The 16,679-nt window shown below is 43.4% G+C and overlaps 1 protein-coding gene across 1 annotated transcript in view; it reads right to left on the bottom strand.

Moving 5' to 3' along the window:
• Pi4k2a (phosphatidylinositol 4-kinase type 2 alpha) overlaps positions 1 to 15,610 on the bottom strand; it is a 29,388-nt gene extending 13,778 nt beyond the window's left edge. The window contains exons 1-4 of the mRNA XM_038346830.1: positions 15,149 to 15,610; positions 5,998 to 6,198; positions 2,111 to 2,242; positions 1,528 to 1,681 (exon numbers count right to left, since the gene is read on the bottom strand). Of these exons, the coding sequence (XP_038202758.1) occupies positions 1,528 to 1,681; positions 2,111 to 2,242; positions 5,998 to 6,198; positions 15,149 to 15,580 (919 nt within the window). The 5' untranslated portion in view covers positions 15,581 to 15,610. The remainder of the gene's footprint in view (positions 1 to 1,527; positions 1,682 to 2,110; positions 2,243 to 5,997; positions 6,199 to 15,148) is intronic.
• Positions 15,611 to 16,679: the final 1,069 nt, after the last annotated feature.

Here is a 16,679-nt window from a genome sequence, read left to right as displayed (position 1 = left end):
TGAATGAAAGAAGAAATCACAATGGCAACTAAGAAAAGCTTAAGAGACAATGGAAACAAATATACACATTACCAAAATGTTCAGGGAAGATTGGAGAGATGGCTCAACAATTAAGAGCACTGTCTGCTTTTCCAGAAGTCCTGAGTTCAATTCCCAGAACCCACATGGTGGCTCACAACCATCTGTAATGAGATCTGGTGCCCTCTTGAGGGAAAGACCTGGTCAGTTATCCTCATCAACTTAGACCATGAAAACCAATATGGACAAGTTCAACAGAACCGCCATATACAGACTGTTCATGCATGCTTCAGCATTGCCAGGGCATAAGTTCCATTCATTTTCATTTCAAAATGTACAGGACATAACAGCAGTGTTTAGTGATAGATAGATTTATAGCTATAAATGTTTACACTGCAAAATGAGAAAACTTACAAATCAACAGCTTCACCTTATATCTTGCAGAAGTAGAAAGAAGAACAAAGTGAACCAAAAGCCACTAGACAGAAGGGTGTAACACTGAAGCAGAAGCACATTGAACAGAGGATCAACAAAAAACAGAGAAAGAATGACACCAAACGCTACTCTTTAAGACCGTCAGTTACCCGTGGTGGCACAGCCTTTAGGCACAGCACTCGGGTGTCAGATGCAGAGGATCTTGGTGAGATTGAGGCCGGCCACATAGAGACTTATAGGACAGCAGAGTCACATGGTAAAACCCTGTCTCAAAAACCCAAAACACACAGCAAACATCAACAAAAGGGACAAACCATTAGCTAGATGAAATAAGACAAAAAAAAGACTCAAAAATGAAAGCACAAATATTATCAACAATTCTATAAAAAAAAGAATTTAATACTAAAAACAATTTTATGACCTAGATGATATGGAAAAAGTCCTAGACACACAAAACCTATCATGATTAAACCACAAAGAATCAGAAAATCTCCTAAGGAGATTGATTAGTAATCAAAAATTCCCTGCTACATATTGATTTGGTTAGGTCTAATGAATTCAAGTTGACCAGTATATTTAAGAGAAAAAAATTCCAGGTGTCAAGGCCCATCTAATCCCACCACTTGAAAACAGAGGCAGGTGGATCTTTGTGAGTTCAAGACCAGCCTATTCTATACAGAGAGTCTGAGGACAGCCAAGGATTCATAGAAAAACCTTGTTAAAAATCCACAAAAGAAAAGCAATGATCCAAGAATCTTTTTCGAAAGGTCATAAAAAGATAATACTGCCTTATTCAATCTCTAAGAATGACTAGGAATCAAGAGTGAATGTACTTTTCAGTGTTTTGGAAAGGCTAGGTAACTACCTCTAATAACCTGTAGTCTCTATATCCAGACAAAATTTAACCCAAAAAACTGGTCTGCCAGATCCTCTTTAAAAAGGCATACCCATTTGAACACAAAAAAATCACCATTCTCACAAGGTTCCTACAGATTCTGGTTCTGACAGACCTCCAAGGCCCCCTTAATCCTCAGGAGTCTGGTGCAAAGCATGGGAGCACCCCTGACTGCTCACCAGTGTTGCGAATGATGTAGTCCAGCACCACCAACCGCTCAAACTGCAACAGTAGTTGTCGGTTGGTGTTCTCAGGGAGAGGCTCTGCTTCAAAACGTCGCAGCCAATAGTCTGCATCTTTGTAGCCTTCAACAAAGAGTTGGAATGACCCGACCTGCAACCCAATGGAAGGAACAAAATCATTTCTGTAGAGGACAAATTAAAGACCCCAGGAGAAAGCCAGAGACCCACAAAGGCCCTGTGGCGTTCACATCAAAGAAAAGGAATGTTTCTATAAGTATCATGCCTTAAATTCCTTGTAAGTACAGGAGAAAGGGAGTGGGAGAGATTCATCCACCCAAGTTGAAGAAGCCTATCCAAATGGTCTAGACTCGAGAAGAGTAAAATGAGGACTGTTAGGTTTACATTCCCTGGAGAGCTATTTCCAACCCTGAGATCTCTGACAGAAGTGAGAAAGACAAGAGCCTCAGGGCAGGTCATTTACATGCCCAATTCAAGCCTGTATATACCTGCTTCTCCCTCTTAAGAGATTATGCCACCACAGACCATCAACTTTGTTAAGTCACACAGGGACAATCTATACCTTTGGTGGTAGCCCGATGCGGTTAAACCTCTGCCCAACTTTTGGCACTTTTTCTAGTGCAAGCCGCTTGCCCCTGGACTTTACTCTGTCAATGGCACTGTAGTTGAAGGTTTCGCTGGCCAGGTATACTACCTACAATGAAAAAAGAAAAGTTATTTAGGTTAGAGTTAAGTTTAAGAAAGAAGACCACCATGGCAGAGAACAGCTAGACGATCAGTAATACAGTTCCTCTTCATGGAAGAGAAAGCATTACTCAGTTATGGTTCAGGGTAGTCAACATGGCTAATTTTGAATAATAGAATGTTGATAAAATGATGTACATATATCACTTCGGAGTCAAACCTCCAGAACCTCCCATAGTTCTTTCAGTTCGCATTTCCTTAATCTGTGAAGCTGTAAATGAAGGGCTCTGAGATGGCAGAGCCACACCATGTAACAATCTCATAATCGTCGTGATATGAATGACTTAGGCATGGGAATACATGTCTGCTGTGATCTCAGCATTTAAGAGGCAAAGGCAGGAAGTTCCACACGAGGTTGAAGCAAGACTAGTCTACATGGTCAGTTCCGGCCAGAATGAGCTAGAGTGAGATCTGGTCTCAAATGGGGAAGGGGAGGAAAGGAAATGAAAGGGAAAAGAGAATGTGAAGGCGGGAGAGGAAGGGAAAGAAGGGGAGGGAGAAAAAGAGGAGAGGGGAAAAAAAAGCAACAAAGGAAAAAAAAAAGGGCTGGTGAGACAGCCCAGTGGGTAAGGGTTCTTGCCGCCAAGGCTCACAACCTGAGTTTAGTCCGCAGACTATATAACTGTAGAGAAAGCATCAACTTCCACAAGCTGTCCCGATTTCCATGCGTGAGTCTTGGCATATGTGCTCCCTACTATATATTTAACAAATAAACAGAAATAAAAGGGAGGAGTGTTTTCTTAAAGCTGTTTTTCTGCCAGACAGTGGTGCACACAATTTTAATCCCAGCACTTGGGAGGCAGAAGCAGGCGGATCTCTGTGAGTTCGAGGCCAGCCTGGTCTATAGAGGAGTTCCAGGACAGATATGGTTATTAAACAGAGAAACCCTGTCTAGAAAAAAAAAAAACAAAAAACAAAAAACAACAACAAAAAACTGCTATTTTTCCAGTTTCCACTTGGAAACCCGCTTGCTTAAGCTGCAAAGCATCTTTCCCTGCTATCAGGTTTATCTGCAACTGCTCTTCCCAGCACAGCACTCTTCCCGGTATGAGTAATGACACTCTCACTACTTGTTCCTCACAGGAACAAGGAGCAAAACAGCCGGTGAACGAGAACCACAACTTTACTATTTGAAGCACCTTCACAATGTAAGTTCTGTTTTCATAGTGACAGATACTCTAATCAACTGGGTAGAATCCTGTCACGAGAATAGGGCAGGCAGCAAAAGGAAGAGATTCCTCTTATATTCTCTAGCAGCTGAATTTAAACTTGAAAAGTTGTCTCGTCTCAGCCTCCTGGAAGAGAAGTGTTGACACTGACTTAGGAGATCTTCAGAACTCACTAACGTTCTCTAGTGAGGGAACTGTGGGGATTGAAACAGTTACAAAAACACTGCAAGACCCCTTATCAAACAAACTTATCTTTGTCACAGACAGACACCATTACAGAAAACTGTAACTGATCAAAATGCCAACATGTGAAACATAGTCTCAACTAATACACCTAGATACATTGCAAGCTTACACCCAAGGCTCACAGGTCATTGTGGACAAGGGAGTGGAAGGACTGAAAGAACCAGAAGAATAGGGAGCTTGCTGTTAGATTGTCTTCTAGAAATGTCAGAAGCTACAGCCGTGAAGTCTCACCAACATGGCTGCCTAAACATGAGCTGAACAAGACCACCACAGACAGTCATGCTAACATGGAAGGGGGGGAAAGCAAATGAGGCCTCCACCATGGACAAAGAGCTACCGGCAACTAGGAAATACTGAAAGCAATAGAAAATAGCCTTTCCCAGGGAAGAGCACAACAATTGGTTATCCAATACTAAATGGATAGCCCTGAAAACATATATTAAAATAACATACATACAGACTGAACATGTTTTATATACTTAGAAACACACACACATATACACACAAATAATTAAAGACAAAAAGATCATGAATTTGAAAAAGAACAGAGGGTGGATAGGAAAGAGAAAAATTATTACATAATTCTCAAAAAACTAAAAATATTTTAAAAACACAATATGCATAGAATATTTACATTATGCTAGGCATTAGGTTATGTGTTTTATATAGATTACCTTGTTTAATCTTGATAATCACTCTACTAAATAATAACTATGCCTAACTCTAGTTTTACAGGGAGGACACTGAAAATACATTAAGGGATTCACTGCTTTGCCCATGGCTCACACAAATAAAACGCTACAGAGGCCAGTGCCTTGATCTCAGCACTCAGGAAGCTGAGGTGGGAAGATAAAAGTTTAAGGCCAGCCTGGGCTACATAACAAGATTATCTCCAATAAGAGAAAAAGTTACTGAGTAGAATTCAAACTCAAGCCTCCAACCCTTAGGCACTGCACTCTTGAAGCACCATAGAGCAAACCAGGAAACAGTTGTGGCTCTGTGCTATTTGCCTAGCAAAGAGAAGAAATTATAGAACACTGAGCAGGGAATATGTAAAAGGTTCCAGAGTCTAGGATGGTCCTGATCTAAGAGGCTTTCAGGTGAGGGACCAGATTCTGAAGCAATAATGATCACACAAGATGTTCTTAAACTAGTATCAGTAAATTCATATGAAATCATATGTATCATATGTATTTCAGTCATATGAAATCAAGTATGTATCAAGCACTGTTTCAAAGAGGAAAGAGTTGGGAAAGGTCTCAACTAACACACCATGAGAATTTGTCTAGAACTGGTTCTTTCCTTCTCCTTCCTCCTCTCCCCTCTTACCCTCCCTATTCCTTCCTTCCCTGTGGTGTTGTGAACTGAACCCTAGGCCTTGCATATGCTGAGTTAAGTGTTCTAGCACTGAGCTAACACACCCAGTCCAGGACCTCTATTCTGATATACTCAGATGAGCCCCAGGATTCCACAGCATGAAGGTGAGGGAGGGAAATTCCATGGTAGTACTCTGCAGGGAATTGAGACAGACATTCCACTCTAATCCTATGCCCAACCAAATTCTCTTTACCAAACCGTGCATAAGGCAGACATAGTGGAACACTCTACAGACTCGGGTACTTGGGAGGTGGATCACAAGAGGATACTGTGTTTAGAACTCATTTGGACAACATGACAAGACCTTGCCCCTTAAAAAGAAAGAGGGACTGCAGACATGGCTCGGTGGTTAAAAGCATTTGCTGCTCTTACAGGAGTAGAGTTCAGTTCCTAGCACCCGTATGAGGAGGAGACTCAGAACCACCTGTAATTCCAGTTCCAGAGAATCTAATGCCTTCTGGCCTTTGTTGGCACCTGCACATAAGAGCACAATACACACATACTGATATACACACAGAGAATTTTCTTACTAAAAAAAAAAAAAAAAAAAGTGAGAGAAGGAAGGAAAGAAAAAACTGAGAAACTGTATACCTAAATCTTGTTCCAGAAGTCTTTGTGAATGAGCAGTAAAAGTACCTAGGTTTATAGCCAGCTTGTGATTGCCTGGATACAAAGACCAAGAAAGCCCATAAATATATATAAGGCACCTGTGAGATTTCTAAGACTGTATATAATATGTGTATGTGTCCTTCAAGAAGATCAAATTGTAAGCCCATTCCTCCCACCCACTCCCAAAAGACTGAGTATTCCAGATTTAAACAAAACCTCCCTAGACCCACTGTTCCATTAATAGAGATCAGGGCTCAGCACACCTTTAGCAAAGCACTAAAGATCTCAGAAACGGGTCACTGACCTTTGTACGGGGTACAATGTTGAGTTCCAGTTTTTGGTCCACCAAGCTAGCCCCTGCCTCTGAGAGATAACCCTGGTTGAGGACAAGGCAGTCACGGCCAAAGCAGCATGGACAACACAACTTCTGTAGCCACTTGGTCCATTTAGGATTAAGTTGCCCGTATGGCTCTTCATTCTTGGGTTTGAAGACAGCAACGATCTTCTACATAGCCAAAAGAAAAAGAAGACAGAGAAGGTGAGTTGGAAGCCTGGAGTACCTTAGTAGTAGATCCCATACTTAGCATTTACGAGGCCTTTGACTCAGTGGAGATAGGCTGCTAGAAAGAGCTATGGCCAAAAACAGCAGACACCCCATTCTTCTTGCTCACTCCTTTGTTTTCCCCATCTCTAACCTCTAATGCAACTGTGCTTCAGGTAAACTGGGTTTGTATGTTCCTAGGAGCAAAACCCAGAAACCAACTTGGAAATACATTTTTTTCCTTTTTTTTTCTTTTTTTGTGACAGGGTTTCTCTGTGCAACAGTCCTGGCTATACTGGAACTTACTTTGTACACCAGGCTGGCCTCAAATTCACAGAGATCAGCTTGCTACCTCTGCCTCCCGAGTACTGGGATTAAAGACGCACACCACCACCTGGCTTGCTAACACATCTTGATAGGCAACAATCCTATGCTAATACAGCATGGCTTTGTCCTCTCTACAAGGATATAACTCACTATATATCAATGGCCCCAAATTAATCCTTTCCCCCAAAATAAAACATTAATTCATAATTATGTATTTTTTGTAAGAACCTCTCCCATTTATCCCATTAACATTTTTCTTTATTATAGTATGTCACAAACTTAGTACCATCGAACTCCAACTTCCAGGATGTGTGTATGTGTATATACTGTCATTGCTATCAATTACATAAAGACTCAGAGATGGAGAGATGGCTCAGCTGTTAAGAAGAGTGCTTGCTTTGCAACTATGAGGATCAAAACTTAGGTCCTGGCAACCAAGTAGCAAGTTGAGCATCCCTGCAAATGCCTCTAACATCAGTTCCAAAATGGGTGGAAGCAGGATATTGCTTGCTGGACTTGCTGGCTTTCAGTCTAGCAAAAAATAAACAAATAAATAAATAAATGGACATGAAGCATTACAGAATGCGGTTAAGAAAATTGTTAGCAGGGACTCATTTCCTCTATCATACTTACGTTAACAAAACTGAAAAAAATTTTAAGAAACACAATCTAATGACAAGGCAACCAAAGAGGAAACAAAAAATATAGCAGGAAAAAGAATGTAGTTATAATTGGGGTTCTCAAATTCTGATAGGCAAAGGTTTAAGAGAAAAGAACCCACAATTCATTTTCTCTATCCTAAAGTAATTGAATCTGTTTTTTTTTTTCCTGTAGAGTCAGGTTCTTACTGTGTATCCCTGGCTGGCTTGGAACTCAGCTGTACAGACCTTCTGACCTCCTCTACCTCTCGAGTGCTGGGATTAAAGGTGTGCTCCACCATATCTAGACTCTGAATGTCTTCTTTCACAGAACCTTAGGCCCTCTGGACTTATTTATCTTATTCCTTCCAGAGCCCAAACTGGTGACTCTAGAAGAAAGCAGATATGCTAACCAAGGGAGTCGTCTCATTACTCTTCCTTCTTTCCTTAACTCACAGCCAATCCAGTTTGTCTGGGTCATAAACTCCTCAGTTAGAGAAGGTGACAGCAGACAACACGTACCCATCTCCTCCATCAGTTGAGTTCCAGTGAACTTACTCATCCCATCTCTAACAAGAACCAGTTAAGTCTTGAAGTCAGACCTTAAAAAATCTCCTTGCAAGGATTTGAAAAGGCAAGAAACCCAGAACTCTCTTTTTCTTCCAAAAAAAAAAAAAATAAGTTTATTCTTAAAGTCAAACTCATTTATTGGTAAAAGTAAAAATACAAGGCATATTATAAGTATTTGTAATTACTTTTTATTTAAAGGCACAGTCTCACTTATTAACTTATTATATAGACCAGACTAGTTGAACTCACAGGAATCTGTCTGCCTCTGTCTCCCCAGCGATGAAACCACACCCCAGCACGGAACTACTTTCTTATCCAGAGTGGCATGCCAGTCTCTGTGCTCATCCTGAACAGTCTCTGGAAAGCAGAGCAGCAGCCACAGGCTCTCAGCTGTGAGCAGGGCTGCCAAGACAGCTGAAACAACTCACCAGTGTAGCTTGCAGCGTGCAGCCTCCAGTGAGAGGGGGTGGAGATATTCCAGATACCGGGGAGGGCTGAGAAGTACCGGGAATAAATTAAATTCTTCCACTTAAAGAAAGCAGAACTTGAAGGCCAAGCTGCAGACCAGTGTCACTTATGTACTGACCTGTCAGGCTCCTCAATCTCCTCCCACTATGAGGCGAGCATGAACTGGCTCTTCAAAAGAATAAAAAGTGTGGCTACCTCATTTACACAGGGGCTTCACCAGAGAACACTGTCTGGATTAAACAATTGAGGGAACAAAACAGGAGGAAGAATGGAAAGCTGGAAGGACATTCAGAGAGAGAGAGAGAGAGAGAGAGAGAGAGAGAGAGACTAGGACTAGGACTAGGACTAGGACTAGGACTAAGAATAGACCTCAGTGCAATTCAGTTCTGCTAGAATTTGATCAGGACCTAGTTTGTGTATGCATGTGGTAATTTCCTCAACAGACACAAAGCAGCCTCTGCCCTAATTTCCAAAGACACGATGACTGCATATAGTGAACTATGTCACTGACAAATCAAGAATACTCTCGCCGGGCGGTGGTGGCGCACGCCTTTAATCCCAGCATTCGGGAGGCAGAGAGGCAGGAGGATCTCTGAGTTTGAGGCCAGCCTGGTCTACAAGAGCTAGTTCCAAGACAGGCTCTAGAAACTACAGGGAACCCTGTCTCGAAAAACCAAACCAAAAAAAAAAAACAAACAAACAAAACAAAAAAAAACCTCTCAAAAGCACTCAAAGTTAAATGCCAGTATTTAGCTAAGAAAGAAAACGACTGGCTTTCCTCATCCTTTTCTCTCCCTAGATAGTCAATCCCTCTGTTACACCCAGAATGTATCAGTTTGGTGCTGATTTTAAAAGCATTTTTTTAAGGGCCACTTACTAATCTCCCTGTTTAATGAAGAATAATGCACAGAAACCTGAAATAGTAGTAGTCTGTGAATAAAAACAGAACTGCACCAAGAACTGTGGTACGTTGGGTGCCAAGCAAGAATAATAAAAACCCAGAGACAGAATTGGGGTTCAACCTGAAAACCAGAAAAGCAGAGCAGCCAAGCAACTAGGGAAGTATTACCTCTACCAAGGCTGAGTGACTACAGACTAAGCAGTAAGAGCCTCTCCCCTTCCCATTTTATATTCCCTCTAGCCCTGGGATTAAAGACACATGACTTCCTAGAACTGGAATTAAAGGTGTAGGCCACCACTACCTGGATTTGTTTCTGTATTGATCTTGTGGAACCCAGGGTGGCCTTGAACTCACAGAGATCCATCTGCCTCTGTCTCCCAAATCCTGGGATTAAAGGTATATGTCACCACTGCCTGACCTCTAGTGGCTTTAGTTTTGCTTTTGGTCTTCAGGTAAGATTTATTTATCAAAATGCAAATAATATACCACTACAAAGAACCAAAAGACTTCTTACTAGTTGGTGTCGGAACTCAAAAATCAATTCCTGGAACCTAAGTTTCAGGTGGCTAACTAAGCAGCAGTGACAAGCGTAAGGATGTGATCACTGAAAAGGCAAAGTGTCACATATTTGCAGCCCCAACTACCTACCAGAAAGACTGAAGATCACTGGAGCCCTGAGGTACAAGGCCAGTCTGGGAAACAATGCTGAGGACACCCCCCATAAACAAAACAATCCAGGTGTGGTGGTGCTACATAATAACCAAAGTTTTATAAAAATAACCATTTTCAAAAGTTTTTGCAAAACTATGTAATATCTGAATTGATATACCACTCAATTCATACTTTCCTTGGTTTTCAGGGTTTCAGTATCTCACATCATGTGATCACATCTCAGCTCTACACACAAAGGGAAATGAGACTAAGAGCAGATAAACAAAGCCTAAAGTTATTATGAACATACTCATCCCTGAGCCCTCAAAAGAAAATTTCAGTGAGCCCTGGGCCATACGCTAAGAATGACTGTGCACTGCAAACTATTTTACTCATAACTTGGGCATGCGATAGATCCTTGTACCAGATGGCAGATAAAGCTTAAAACTCATGACCTACATCCATATGGGAAAGAGAGCATTTATTGTATTATTTAAGTGTTTTGCTCCTTAAGATTTGGTGATGGTTATCGATATGGTTCTTAACCAAGTGGAAGGATGGGAGGATTCTTTCGGATGGATGTCAGCAGAGAACTTGAGGAAACCGGTCCTATCCTACTTCACTGGTTCTGGGAACTGGATTCAGGCCATCAGCTTCGCTGTCAGCACCTTCTACTGAGCCCTCTGACTGTCTCAATTTCACACACATAACATTTTCTCATGAAAATAACATCTTTTGCTGTTTTTCAAATATTCATATGTTGAATGTGTTTCTTCTGCACATACAAATAAGAAAGCCTTTGTAAAAATGCTATTTTTAGAGGCATATGCACGCATACACTAAGTAAACAGACTTAAAAAAATAACACAGGCAGGGTATGGAGGTGTACACTTTCAATCCCAGCATTCAGGAGGCAGGGGTGGTCAATCACTGTTGAGTTCCAGCCCAACCAGGCCTATACAGTAAGACCCTGCCTTAAAAAAAATAGATTAAAAACAAGATGGAGTGATGATGAAGACCTTTAATCCCTGCAAGGCAGAGACAGATGGATCTCTGAGCTTGGGTCAAAAAATTCCAGGTCTGGCAGGGCTACACAGTGGGATCCTGTCTCCAAAAATCAATCAATCAAAGAAATGAAATGCATATGTATGTATAAAAGTATATATAATTTACACACTTTTTTTAAAGTTGAAAATCACTGATATGATATAATGTTCCTAGAATATGTGGATGGATATCCCTGCAGACACTGCAATTGGTAATTTTATGCAAAGACTAAAGAGCATTAGTTAATGAATTGCTATTCTCAGTGGTTATGAGAATATCATATCAAAATTATACTACTTCTGCCTTACACAACACCATGTATCCAAGAAAGCCTACTACAGAGGTCAATGGGCATAAAACTGTGAAAGAGGAGGACAAAACGAAGCCAGTCCTGAAGGAACAACCTGTAACCCTAGGAACTCAGGAGGTGCAGGCAGGAGAATCAAGAATACAAAGTCATTCTCGGCTAAATAGACTGAGGTTAGCCTGGGCTACCTGAGACCATTTAAAAAGAGAAACAAAAACAAAAGAGTAAAATGGAGAAAACTCTTGACAATGTACCTGCTAAGTACTAGGAACTACCTGGGGCTTTCATGTGTGATGTCTCATTTCACCCCATCCCCTGGGGACAGAGTCTTACTTTACTATGTAGCCCTGGCTGGCCTGAAAGACATTCTATAAATCAGGCTGATCTAAGATTCACAGAGCTCTGCCTGCCTCTGCCTCCTAAGGGTTGGGATTATAGGCCTGCACCACCATGCCTGGCTCACTAATCTTCTTTAACTAATTAGCCCATAGAGGAGCAATGCTAAAGATTTCCTCTGCAGCTGAGGGACCATGAGAGCTGAAGCACCAAGGATATAAAGTGAGGAGGGGTAATGTGAGCACACAGCACCATGACAACTTCTAATCTAGCATTTTCCATTTTACTGTTCCAGGTCCTAACTTGATCATCCCGTGACAGAAACGACCATAAACTGGGAAGTGGAATCAAGGCTGTCATAGTGAAGAATCTCTCAGAACAAGCAGGAGTACTTGCTGCTCTTCTGGAATGCCTGAGCACAATTTCCAGCACCCACATCAGGTGGCTCCCACCTGCCTGCAGCCCTGGTTCCAGGGCAACCAACACCCACTTCTGATCTCCCTGGGAACCCACACAAGTGGCATACTAACATGCAGACACACTCATATATAAAATAAATTAAAATAGGCTGGGCATGGTGCTGTACACCTTTAATTCTAGCCATAACGAGGCTGGGTCAACATAGTGAGTTCCAAGTCAGCCAGGGCTACATCGTGAGATCTTGTCTCAAAAACAAACAACAAAAAATTAATTTTAAAATATTAAAAAAGGTATTTCAGATTGTTCCAAAAGTAGTTATTGCACACACTACTGGTCCTCTCTTTCCCCTTCTGCCTAATATAAGACATCTAATTTATCTTGTAGGAAAGATAAAGACTACAACTCCCAGAAACTAACTACTACAACTATGCCCTGGACAATAGGATGTACGTAGAGAAATCTGGTGCAGCTTCTAGGAAGGGCCCAAAAGGGTGGAGACACATTCTTTCTCTCCCTTCTTCCAATGGCTGACAAACAAGTAAACCTGAGTAGCCATTTTAGAAGATGCAGTGTAGGCCACATGCTAAGTACTGCTGCTGCTGAAGTGAAGAGCCATGCTGGTTCTGAGAAGCCTAGAGACTTCCTTTACATTTAAGATAGATAAATACACCTTTTTTGTCATTACTATTTTAAAATATCTATCACACATAGGCAAGTCCAATACTAACCAACAGCAAAGCTAAAAAGAGAAACCATAAATTCAGATGCCTGACTTCCAGGAGTCAGACCTCGGGAGCCAAGAAGCCTGCCTTACTAGGGAAGGGACCTTGTGCAAATCAGTGTCACCTGTGGAGATAAGACAGTACCAACTCTAAAGTGGTTATGGGGAATGAGTGTTAGCATTTATAAAGCACTTAAAAACAGTACTGGCATAAGGTAAGCACTATTTAAGCATTAATTAAATAAATAAATGCCTTTGGTACTGATTCTAAGGTGAAAATACCAACAACAGTGGGTCTGTGGGCCAGTCTATCCTCCCCCACAAGCATTTAGGAAGTGGCCTCCTATCCTAAACCACATTTTCAATGGGAGCAGAGCAATCATACTGATAATTTCTGGGGGACATCTATGTGTAGATTTTTACCTCTAACAGAGAATAGTGGCCAGGAAATTAAGAGACTGGGCTCCTGAACACCACTAAAATCAACACAACAGGAGCAAAAGCCCCGGCCTACAGTCTGGCCTCTGTATGTACTGAGGTGACCGAAGTGACAGATCCCAACTATCAAAGCACTAGATCATTTCCCAGCTGGTCTGACATACTACTACTACTTCTTTTTTTTAATGGTTTTTCAAGACAGGGTTTCTCTGTGTAAGAGTCCTGGCTGTCCTGGAACTCACTCTAAAAACCAGGCTAGCAGAACTCAGAGATCCATCTGCTTCTGCCTCCCAAGTGCTAGGATTAAATGTGTGTGCCACCACCACCCAGCACTGACATAAGTCTAAATGAGAAAAAAAAATCTTACTATGGCTATGGAAAGATCTAGCAACATGCTAACCATTACGCCCCCTGCCTCCAAACACAACTACTACCTTAGAAGCGCATTCTGTGTCGTACTGTCCGTCCCCCTCAAAAAAAGGAAAACCTTGCTGACTTGTTTTGTTGTGCTGGGAGCTGAATCATGGACCTGCATATTCTCAAGGCTTTCTCCAGTCCAGTTTATACAAACACAGTGGACAGAATTGCTCTCACAGTTTGGTAATCTCAGGGACTACTCTGGGTGAATGTATCAGTCACTGCACTCTGTCAAGAGCTGCAATTACAGCCCTTCCTGGCCACTTAGACACACAACAGCATGCTACCCATCTAAAGAGACCACGTGGGGGCTAGAAAGATGGATCAAAAGCTAAGAGCACTGACTGCTCTTCTAGAGGACCCAGGGTTCAATCCTCAGCACCCACAGACAGCTGACAACCATCTACAACTCCAGTTCTAGAGGATCCAATGCCCTCTTCTGGCCTGTCCCAACATCAGGCATGCACATGGTACACAGACACATAAATGCAGGCAAAGTACTAATACACATAAAGTTCTAAATTTTAAAAGAAAAATTTAAAAATTCACACACAAAAAAATACAAGGGACCAGCTTCACAGTGGTACACATGCTTTTAATCCCAGCACTTGGGAGACAGAGGCAGGCAGAACTCTGAGCTCAGGTCCAGCCTGGTCTACAGAGTAAGTTCCAGAACAGCCAAAGCTACACAGAGAAACCTATCTTGGGGGGAGGGGTGTGCAAGGGAATTTTGAGGTAATTTTAACACCCATTATTTTAATACATACAATAGTACATTTTAAAAATAAACCATTTTGGCACATTTGAAAATGTCAACAGGTAAGACCAGACATTTCTTGACCTACTAGTCCTCTAATAGCTCTGGTCTGATCTGTGTCCAAATTTCTAAATTCTTATTAGGTTCTCAAAAGGATAAAGTCACTTCTCAACTGCCCTGGTCATCTCATGCCCCCATGTTATCCTATTTCCATACCCTCAGTACACAAGCAGGGGACACAATTAAGGTCAGCAAAACTCTGCCTTAGCTAAGCAAACTGCTGATGGGTTTGGAAGAAATTAAAGGACAGGAGACAGCTCCGCGTTCTAAACCGAGGAACCATAAGCAACGATGCGAACCTTTTCCCAGAAGTGAGCAATAACCAGGACAGATGGCACTGATGAGTCCACCCACGCTGTCACCAATGACAGTTAATAAGAAACTTGGGATCCCGACACAGACAACCCCACAACATAGAGGCTGAAATTAAATCCTCAGAGCCCGTGATGGGTCAACTGATCCACAGAACAGGGAAGCACTGCTTTGGGCCAAAGTAAGAAAAATGAATAAAATGTGAACGAGAATAAGCCTAAGGCCCCGAATCTGGAGGCAATGGCCGGATGCTTGTCCCAGCAATTTGAATCTAAGGGACCGAATGGAAAGTAGGATCGGTCAGCACTTCTCTGCCCGGTATCTATCTGGTCAGTTTCCTCTTTTCACTTTCCGCTCACGCTTCCCCATCAAAAAGGTTCTGATTGATTTCTTCATCCTGAGGTTTCCCGTATCTAGTCCCCAGAAGCATCCCCCATACGGCCGGAGAGTGCTGACGCTGAAGTTTCTCTTCGGCACCCTTTCGATTTCCCTTCTCCCCGGTCCCGGGGCGCCGTCCCCGCCACGCCCGCGCCCCCACGCTCACCCCCTGAGAGTCCTTGACGAAGTAGCTTCCGCTGGAGCCCTGGTAGATGCGCTCGGGATAGATGCTGCACTCGATGGCCACCTCGGCCTGCCGCACCACCACCTCGAACTCGGGGTCCTCCGGGAAGTCGTTCCGCTCGCGGTGCGTCTGAACAGCGTGCGCCGCCGCGGCCGCCTGAGCAGCCAGGGCCTGGGCCTGCGCCGCCACCGTGTGGTTCTGGCCCTGCGCCGCCGCGCCCCGGGCCCGGTCCAGCAGAGGCTGCCGCTCCCGGTCGTGGCCGGGCGAGCACGGCGGAGACGGGCCGGAGCCGGCCGCTGCCACGCGGACCGCGCCCCCGGGTACCTGCGGAAAGTGAGCTCCCGAGCCCGACGGGAAAGTGTACTCTGGAGGTTGGGCCCGCTCGGGGGACACTAGCGGGCTCGTCTCGTCCATCCCTCAGGCCGCCGGCTCGGGGACCCGGCGCGCTCCACACCAGCGAGCTCGCGGCCGCGACCAATCCGCGGCACTCCCCACCTCCCACCTGGCCAACCAGGGCGCGGTGCCGCCGTAGCCCCGCCCCCAGCCTGCCCTGTTTACTTGGCGACGCGTAGGCACGGCCCCTCGCGCTCAAACAGGGGCCAATCAGAACCTGCGCCTACGCAATCACGACCTCCACAGCTTTTGCGTCACCTTCTTTGAAGACTGCGCATGTTCCACGAGACAAACTCGGGTCAGGCACGCCTTCCACCCTTAGCCCCGCCCCAGCTTCCAATTGGGAGCCAGGTTTTCGGACGCTTTCCTAATAGCTCCTGTCTTAGTCACTTGTTAATTGGGTGCCAACGACGAACTGGCTGAAATTGCAAAATGCCATTTTTGTGTCAGTAAGCACAAAGAATTGAGAAGACAATGATGAAGGTGCCCCACTCACCCCATGCTATCTCAATAATTTAAAAATCCCAACCCTCTTGCAATTTACAAAGCGTCTGAGCCAATGATTCAATGCTTTATCTGATCATTGAGGAAAGTCCCTGAAACTAAAAAGCTCATGACTTTATTCACATCAATGTCTAGACACAGTTGGTGCTCGTTTTCATTAGTAAAAGGAAGAAAATAATTCCTCTGTCCTCACTCTGGATAAACACCGCCGGGAGACAGACACAGATAATTAGTTTATAGGCTTGAAAATAGGCTGGCGAGTGAGCTAAAACTGTATCCAGAGCCTGTACTAACAGCCAGCTCCTAAAGAAGAAACTGGATCACTGACGGGAGAAGAAGAGGAAAGAAACACCGTACACATAAGGCATTGTCAAAGAGGAAGAAGGCTAAAGCTTAATTAGGACAGCTTGCTTGGCTGAGGGGGGAAGCAACAGAGGACATATGAAGGATAGATACCAAGAGCCTTGGAGGAAAGAGCTTGGGAGGAGGGCAGGGGTGTGTGGTGGCACAAACGCCACATCAAACCCCTCTGTTGTAGAAAATTATTTTAAGGTGTGTTACTTTTGTTTATGCTGCATTTGTTTAACCCTGTGAAGCTGTGATTCTTTGCCTATCT

This window comes from Arvicola amphibius, chromosome 1 (assembly GCF_903992535.2).
Source record: "Arvicola amphibius chromosome 1, mArvAmp1.2, whole genome shotgun sequence".
NCBI lineage: Eukaryota > Metazoa > Chordata > Mammalia > Rodentia > Cricetidae > Arvicola > Arvicola amphibius.
This window is presented reverse-complemented; position numbering and strand designations above follow the sequence as displayed.